Source organism: Ptychodera flava, chromosome 2, assembly GCF_041260155.1.
Source record: "Ptychodera flava strain L36383 chromosome 2, AS_Pfla_20210202, whole genome shotgun sequence".
Lineage (NCBI taxonomy): Eukaryota > Metazoa > Hemichordata > Enteropneusta > Ptychoderidae > Ptychodera > Ptychodera flava.
Window position 1 is genome coordinate 3,613,227 of NC_091929.1, and position 9,816 is coordinate 3,623,042.

Sequence of the window (9,816 nt, forward strand, 5' to 3'; positions counted from 1 at the left end):
CGCATTTACACTATACATGCCAATACAAGCTACACAAAAGACAGCTACACAAGTGTTGTGCTCTTCAGCTGGTTTATTTGTAACATTAAAAAAGAAAGAAAAACGCTGTAATATTGACTTAAAAAGCCACTTATGAGGCCCTGTGCTGTAGGTCGATGAATGAATAGGTGATGTGTATGTTGACCTGCAGTACGATATTTTACGATAGATCTCTTTTGTAAGTATGTTGTGGCCTAGCCCTGCGTACAATGCCATGTGTTCCCTGTGCTATATGGCCTCCCACCACAGCTCTGCTGATAACCATGGACAAAACCGGCAACATGCGGATGCAATTTGGACGGAGCACAAAAAACTATAGCTACTTTTTCTAACTGTTGTCGGCCGAAATCAACTCGATTCTGATCTATGCTGCCTACCAAAATCACTCAACCGCTCACAGACTGCAAAAAAATGCTCTCGTGACGTCCCAAACCGTTGTTTGCTGGCGATGCACGGTCAATGGCCCATGCAGTGGACGGCCATTGATATGTTCATGCCACAATTATACAGGTGCCCATAAGCTGCATTATTTCTTGTCAGGTCTAGTCATGCACAATGTATCTTATCATAGTAAGGACCTTTTTAAAAGTGCATTGTTCATTGGCTGCACCTGATGATGTGGTTCTTCTCTGTACGTTTTTCTAAGCTTGTTTTAAAGCACGGTCCCTCCACAAATTGCTGTTTTATCTGAGGTGTTTTTTGAAATTTTAATCAACTTTTCTTTCCCTACCGGGCACAACATTACCTTTTTTACTTTCATAGTAACCTAGGATTCATTTAATTTGCAGATTAATAGACTTTTATGTTCTTCCTCGATTGTCTGTGACTGATTTTGCTATCCTGATATCGATATTGCGTTCGCACTCAGGTGTCTTGAAACTTACGTCATTCACTGAAATAGTTTTCGGACAAACTCAAGAAATTCTACAACTGCTGATGAATAGTTGCCAAAATTTACAGAGACTAGCAATATTAATTATGATCATTTTACCATCTTTAGCTGAGCGCATTCGCTTGGCGGAAGCAGTATATAACGATCTGAGTTCCCATTTTTAACTCCCATATATGCATATATGCAAATGGAAGGTATTCTTATAATGTAGCAAAATGGCGTCTGTGTGTATGTATGTATGTATGTATGTATGTATGTCTGTTAGTCCGTCCAGATCAAAAACTCCTAAACTGCAACGGCTGCCGTCTTAGTATTTGGTGTACAGGTGCATCTAGGGATGGAGATGTGAATTTGTTCAAATGAACATGTCAGTGCCAAAAATATTCAAATGAGGGGGGAAAAAAGAAAAATCCTGCAAATGGCTAAAACTCAGTAAGCATTGGTCAGATTGGGTTGAAACGTAGTATGCAGATTCGTTTAGGTATCCTACATTATATGTGCACAAATTAGGGTGGAATTTGCATGTTGTATTTTTAGGGTATTTTTTTCCGTTTTTAGTCAAAAAATCATGTTCTCTGAAATCGCTCATCTGATCACTCTGAAAGTTAATATTCATGTTCCTCAGGATAACTTCAATCAAGTTCATACAAATTGTGTTGATATTATCATATTTGTAATTTTAGGGCAATTTCCCAATTTTGGTCAAATATTTTTTAATCCAAAAAGTACTGATCTGATAGCTTTGATATTTGGTATACAGGTATCCAAGATTTATCTCAATATAATGTATTGAAGTTGGGTTGAAACTGGCAATTTTTTTCTTTTGGGGGCAATTTTTTTTTTGGTCAAATTTGGAATTTTTTTTGGTCAAAACTACTGATCTAGTAGCTTTGATATTTAGTGTACAGGTTCCTAAGGTTTATATTAATAAGATATATTGAAATGAGGATGAAATCTGCTATTTTGTATTTTTTGGGGCATTTTTTTGTCATTTTTGGCCTAAAAATTTGTTTCTCAAAATTTACCAGTCTGATTGCTTTGTTATTTAGCAAACGGGTTCCTAGGGTTTTGAAAAAAGTTGAAATCTGGAATTTTGAGATTTTGGGGCAACTTTACAAAACTGTCAATTTTACAGGGATATCTTTCATTTTGTATATTTTTAAATTGTTTTAGGTAATTTTATACCTACTGAAACTAAGAGTATATAATGTGGTGATTTAGTAAGCATTTGGTATGGTAAACTGTATTTAACGCCGGTAACACACAGCCCTGCCATGCAGAGCTACCACAAAACCATTTCGCCACTACCAACTTAGGTTTCGATATAGACGCTCTAGTTCACTGAAGAGTTTATACAGCTCGGCTTGCAAGCGTTGTGGCTACGTCACAACGCATCATGCCTATGTCATATGACGTCACTGAGATTTCCATCAAATTTCTCGTAATATGCTAGGAAGACTTATAGTAAACGGGAAGGTCAAACTATGACCATGTGGGATACAACGGATTATGATACACGGACCGTACAGCATGGCAACGCCAGGCGGGAGAAGCAGTTCAGCTGATAAACTTTAATAGACGTGCTAGTAGATTGATGAAAATAGCACAGAATCTCTTGGACTCTGAGCATGAACAAAGTGCTGATCTTGATCATGCTGCTGTGTCTGGGTACCAGATCTCTATACGACCCCCTAAGCACACCCCAATCGACTTAAGAATTTGCTAACGAATTTTGTCATGCACCTCTCAAATTATTTTATCGACGTCTCATTCATAGCCGTAAAACTCTTTAGTGAACTAGGGTGTGTGATATCGAAAACTAAGTTGGTAGTGGCAAAATGGTTTTGCGGGTGTCAAAATCTGATTTAATGGTATTGAAAACTAAGCTGGTAGTGGCGAAATGGTTTTGCGAGTGTCGAAAAGTGAAGGGGTAGTTTCGAAAACTGGTTGAGTGGTGTCAAAATCTGAATGAGTGGAATCGAAAAGTGAATGAGTGGTATTGAAAAGTGGATGGGTAGTTTCGAAAACTGGTTGAGTAGTGTCAAAATCTGAATGAGTGGTATCGAAAAGTGAATGAGTGGTATCGAAAAGTGGATGGGTAGTTTCGAAAACTGGTTGAGTAGTGTCAAAATCTGAATGAGTGGTATCGAAAAGTGAATGAGTGGTATCGAAAAGTGGGGTGCTAATTTTGGCATGAATTACACTCCATACCGGTATGTCGTACATATGTACATTAATTTGTTTTGTGATGCAATATGGCCGCCATGGTTCCATTTTGTTACAATTTTTTCATGTACAGAGCCATAACTCAGGCACGTCTCAACCGATTTTATTCAAAGTTGGTACAAGGACATTGACCTATGTCATGCTTATCCACATTGATTTGTTTTGTGATACGATCCAATATGGCTGCCTTGCGGCCATGTTATGATTTTTTTCATGTACGGAGCCATAACTCAGGCACATCTCAACCAACTTTATTCAAAGTTGGTACAAAGACATTGACCTATATCATACACATAACTGTGTGGCAGACGACAAAATGTAGTCATCAGAGGCAGCTAATACATGTATCTGTAACTAACTTAAGTGCTGTTTACATTAGAATGATAACACTCATCTCATTAATTAAAAAAATTCCCTAGGTTGTAAATACATTTCCTGTCATCTGGCATTATGTAATACCAAGGGATGGAACATTTGATATTCAGGAGGGGATAGGGTCTAGAAGATTGATGAGGTAGCATTACTTTTTTACCAGATCCCTTCTACATTTTTTTACCCACTCCCACCTTTTCTTTTTATCAAGCCTTCTCTGTCTATTTTTTGTTGTTGACATTTGCTTACGTATTTAGGATCTGCTTGTTCCATTGCTACAGAAGTTGATACGCATGTTCCTAAAGATGACCTCCATTACCTAAGTTGGAGACCTTATTTGCTTTTGTCATTCTTGTTTTTCCTGGTTTAAATATTTCTCGAATAGACCAATTCAAACCGAATGTGAGCACACTGTCCTTGACGGTATTTTTCATATTTTGAAAGCTCTGTTACTTCTGTCACTTTGAAAGTATGCATGTCATCAGGTGTTAGGTGGTGCCTCTTGGTAGCTGCAGTCATTAGGCCTATACCATGTTCATCTCTAAAATTCTTTTAAAACAACCACTGATCAGAACATTTGGCAGTCTGTGGTTTCGCACAAATTTTGTCTCATTATAACAGCAAATTTAAGTACGCTAATGTTTTCTTAGAGACAGTTATACTTTTAAAACGCTGCAGATGATCGTCATTTATTTTTTGTCTGGATAAACGTTTTCGTCTTGGGACTGTGCACAGCATTGTCTTTGGATCATCAAAGAAAACTATCAGTATTCATAACATTTGCTGAGACAGTTGCTTGTAACATATTTTGAAGGAAACATTTAAAATTGGCAAGTTCACTGAAAAAAATTTAATCTGCAGATCGTCAAATGACAAATCTATGACAACTAAGATTTCCGGCTAAGATTTCCGGTTCGTTTCCACCTCCATGCACAGACAAACACTTTGCGGTACGGTACATCATTCAACCATGGGCGGTCCGGACTGCAGTTTGACTGTCTTTCAGGCTGACTGTCTTGATCTCTTCTCGGTGGTTTCATTGTTTCCAATTTTTTATCACAACTGGAAGTTGTGATGTAGAGGTGGTTTCAACCGGTGTTTGATGTCGTCCATTTCCGTAAACGACAAAAAGTCAAAAACTGCTGAACAGACTGCATTGATATTTGGTACCGATACATAGACTGGTTCCAAGGTTCCAATTCCGAAAAATGGAGCCAAACGGAGCGGAGGTTATATAGTTTTGGGAAATTTCTAACCCCCCTTTTTAACTAATTGATTTTAGGGGTCTTTCATATATGTAGTTTTGGAATGTACACCAATCCTACATTGTGGACTGTTTTATGAGTTGTGGAACAGAAATGAGGTTTTGATGAATGTTAGAAATATGCAGGATGGCTGATTCAAAGTATAAGAGATTTCTATGCTCTTTTGGGTATCAAAAGCAATAAAAAAAAAACATATTTCATAGTATAGATTCTCACTTTTGAGATGACCCTAAGCATTTGCTATGTAAACATCCTTGAGTCAATATACAGACTTTGACATTCCTGAGATTAAGTATCCACGACCTCACATGTTACAGTCTTTCACTACCATGGTATGGCCAAAACCCATTGTTATCAATGGTGAGTGTGGACCTGTCTACAGGAAATTGGGGTGAACAGGTTAGACAATGCCGTTACAAGTTGTAGGTTAGTTATCAAGGTAGCACCAGCATACAGTCCTAAGCATGTCCATGTGTTCTCACAGGAAATTACAGGGAAAAAAATTATTTGAGAAGTTTCTCTCCTTTAAATAGAAGTATATTACAATTTAAACCTGGATGGATTGCTCTCAAATGATCTGAAACACAGTTATTGCCCATTAGCAACAAATCTATAGCAAGATTTATGTTAAGTTCATGAACTTACACAAGGTATTAGATAAAAGATGACCATGACTTTGTTACTTTTCAACATTTATTTCATTCAGATTTCCTCAGCTTAGTGTATAATTTTGTAATCTTAATTACTGTCAACTTAGCTTTACTAACTTATTCTAACCTCATTATTCTTACACTACTGTTATACGTTATAACCACAAAATTTCAAGAGATGCATATATGATTGTCACTTAACAAACAATTTACAAATATGTCTTCTGCTTTTTTCTTCATATACATATACATGTCCCTTTTCTCATAAAAATGGGCTTAAAATCACAATGTGAAAAATAGTCTTTCAGCTGTATGTTGCTCATTGACTTCGTGGTCTGTCTAATTGTCCCCACGGACACCGTCCGGGGGACTTATAGGTTTGGTCATGTCCGTGTGTGCGTGCCTGCGTCCGTGTGTGCATCCGTCTGTCTGTTCACGCAGATATCTCAGACATGCCCTGGTCAATTTCTTTCAAACTTTGCACAAGGATAGTACCCTACCCCATACAGATGCACGTTGATTTGTTTCACAATGCGATCAAATTTGGCCATGTTAGAGGACTTTTTAGTTTACTAGACTACAATGTATAAGTCAGCTGTCTATAGAATCCCATGTATAAGGCCAAGTAAAATAAAAATTTAGTTTCTCATCATATTCATATTGCAAAAAGGATTCAGTGACACAGTTTTTAGTCCCCATGGATGAAGTCCAGGGGGCTTATAGATTGGGTCATGTCCCTCCGTTCACGCAGATATATCAGATATTTTGACAAAATGTCACTTGACCTCGGTGACCTTTGACCTCAAATATACATATTTGTCCATAACTCAGTAACCACAAGTGCTACACCCTTCATATATGGTATGATGGGACACCTTATGACGCCACATATTGTACCTCATTAATTATGTGCATATCTAATTTTGAGCGAGCCAATAGAGCTAGGTCTGATTTTTGGTATATAGGGATGACTTAGCAATTCAATTTTTTTGACAAAATGTCACATGACCTCAGTGACATTTGACCTGAAATATACATATTTGTCCATAACTCAGTAACCACAAGTGCTACACCCTTCATATATGGTATGATGGGACACCGCATGACGCCACATATTGTACCTCATTAATTATGAGTAGTTTCACAATGTGCCAGTTGTGATCAAGTGCCATTGGCGCTATTTTTCATATCAGGTGCCGTTTTTATGCCCGACTTTCTTTCCCAGCTGAGGATACTATCTATCTGAAGCATTTGTAACTGCCCGCTTCCCTCGATCCGCTTCATCTGCGTCCATTCGGAAAGTTGACAGCATGTGAGTGTTTGGGTATCTCGAAACTACCGTAATGCATGACATACCAGTATGAGAGTACACGACCCGGGGATCTTGAAACCTTTACGCGCATGCTCATGTTAGCACAGGTCAGATTCCAAAGCTATTACCATTGTCGATGCGCCGATGATAGGGGCAGATTTGTTTTTGAAAGACGAGATATGACAGTATTTCCCCGGAATTCATAATCTTGACCGAAAATCAGGCTTCAAAAATAACAAAATTGTTTGTAAATGGCCGATCGGGCATGTATTTTTTTTCGTAAATTTTCATTTTTGTTCGTAATTTACAAACGTTACGAGCGACAGCGAGAGCACAGCTTCTAGGCAAACTTTCAGATAGATTAAGAAGACACTTTTACTCTTTTTAAATGCACAGGTTTCTTAGAAAGGTTTCTAGTACGTCCATAAAGATATCCTATAAGCTATAATGTTATTTTAAGATTTTTAGCTCCCATGTACATGTATGCCATATGTACACTTGTATATATGCCAAGAAAAGCTATTCTTATAAGTTAGAATGGGGTATGTGTAAGTTTGTATGTACATGTCTATCTGTATTTCTGGCTGTCTGTCTTTCTATGTGTCTGTCTGTCTGTCTGTCTGTCTGTATGTATGTATGTATGTATGTATGTATGTATGTATGTATGTATGTATGTATGTATGACTTGTTATGATTATTATTATCATGTTCCTGAAAGATCTGATTTCTTCTACCAGGTTGATGATGATAAAAATGAAGTAAGACATCCATTTTGCATGTTGAGGTCAGTTCGTATCAGGCCTATTCAGTTATGACCTTCTTTGATTTTCTTGAATCAACAGATATCAAAAGTAGCAAGTCCTCACTGTTGAAGATTAAGTAAAGATTGCAACTCAGGAAGACTACATCAACATGGCAACTCAGGAGCTACATCTTGATTTGCAGGATTTAGATTATCTTGGTACTCAAGCAAGTTGTCCTGACATCAAAAACTTTCATGTCTGTGTTTGCTCAGAGAACAATGACTGCATTAATCCCGGAGACTTGAGTGGCAGAAGCGGTCGAGACAAATATGGCGTTCCAAGAAATCAAACTGGAAATCTTTCCGTCAAAGTTAAGGAAGAGGAAGATGTAAGAAGTGATATTCCACAAGCTGGTGTTACTGGAAACTCTTCTATGACAAACAAAAGCGATAGTGAAGGCAACCTGAATGCAAAAAGTGATACAAATTCAGATTTTCAAACAAAATCAGAACTTGTTGGAGTAAATCTAGGACATGAGTCCATGATGAAAGTTTATGAGCACATTTCAAGATTTTCCCATCAAAAAGCTTCTGACTTTGAGTTTAAGATTGATGGAGGAGAAACATCAGAGAGTATTCCTTGGTGTGTGGATGATGGCTTTGGAATCCAAAATGGAAAATGTATGGATGTGTTCAATGTCAAGGTAAAGGAAGAGGCTGATGTAACAGATAATAAAGGGAATGTTGTAGAATGTGCTGTGCATAATAAAACCCTAAAGGAAAATAATCCATGCAAGTGTGTGAATGTTAAGACAGACTTCACGCTTGTGGAAAGGGAGACAGGTGTAAGGCAAGATGTTCATGGAAATCAATCCGTTATTGCGAATAGTCACAGCATTGCTTGTCGCAAAGCAGATGCCAGTGCTCCTAAACTGTTGATACGGAAAAATCCCTCTGAAGACAAGTGCAACACCAGAAATGATGCTTGCAGTGACACTTGCAGTAGGCAATGGAAAGAAAATCTGCAGATTTTTCCCATCGCTCTCAATCAAATTAGAATCAAGCTCCCCATAACGGAGGAGATTCAGCAGCAGCTTCACCAGGAATGTTTGCAGGAGCAGAGGGAAGGAAATCGGACGGTTGGAGGAGAGATGGAGCAGAAGAAAGGGAATCAGACGCATGGAGGAAAGATGGATGAAGAGAATGAAATCAAATCACAGTCATACATGTATGGCTACCAAAGGAAAAGTCATCGAAACAAAGTGCTTCGCCAGGAAAAGCGCCCACCCTACGCATGCAGACAATGTGACAAGGTCTTCTTGACATATGGTGGACGTAGCAGACATGAAGAACTCCATTTGGCCTTGACATTCAAATGTGACATGTGTAGTTCAACTTTTAAGAAGCAGAACTACTTGAGAGACCATATCAAGAGAATACATCGTCAAAAGGACCTTGAATGCAAAATATGTGGGAAAGTTTATGGATACAAGAAAGCCCTCAAGCTGCACATGAGTACATGTATACTCAGAAAACAAGCGACTAAAGTTCATAGCTTTGAACAGGGCAAGACCTTTGGAGCCCGGCTTTGGAGTCAACTTGCATCAGCTGAAAGACCATATAAAGAGAACCCATGATGTGGAAAGACTACAGAAATCCAATGTGTCCAGCGAGTCTCTTCCAACCGGATCAGTGCCAGAACAGCATACGGAGAGTCATCAAGAACAAACTAGTCATGAGTGTGACGTTTGCCACAAGAGTTATAAATCCATGGACATTCTAAGGACACACAAATTACTTCACCAGGAAGAGCGCCCAACATACGCATGCAGACAGTGTGACAAGGTCTTCTTGACACGAGGTGGAGTTAGTAGACATAAAGAAGTGCATTTGGCCTTGACATTCAAATGTGACATTTGCAGTTTAACGTTTAAGAAGCAGAACTACTTGAGAAACCACATCGAGAGAATACATGTGCATCATCAAAAGGACCACGAATGCAAAATATGTGGGAAAGTTTTTGGATACCAGAAAACCCTCAAGCGGCACATGAGTATACACACACAGCTACCAGTTAATGCCGTAAATGAAGAGAGTGCCAAGGCATTCGAAGATCAAAAAAGTTTGCGCAATCACATGCTCAGTCATTCATGTGAAAGGCCCTACCAATGTCGATATTGTGAAAAGACTTACAAAAGTGCTTATAATTGTGATAAGCATATGGCAACCGTGCACAACAATCCAAAGCCAAACTGTTGCAGATATTGTTTCCAACGTTTCTCAAGCAAGAACTCACTTCTTCTTCATGTTGAAGCAGT

At 38.4% G+C, this 9,816-nt stretch overlaps 1 protein-coding gene across 1 annotated transcript in view; it reads left to right on the forward strand.

The window, feature by feature from the left end:
* Nucleotides 1–9,135, forward strand: part of LOC139123744 (PR domain zinc finger protein 5-like) — a 44,043-nt gene extending 34,908 nt beyond the window's left edge. Inside the window, exon 3 of the mRNA XM_070689902.1 lies at nt 7,599–9,135. Within this exon, the coding sequence (XP_070546003.1) occupies nt 7,669–9,135 (1,467 nt within the window). The 5' untranslated portion in view covers nt 7,599–7,668. The remainder of the gene's footprint in view (nt 1–7,598) is intronic.
* The last annotated feature ends 681 nt before the right edge of the window (nt 9,136–9,816 follow it).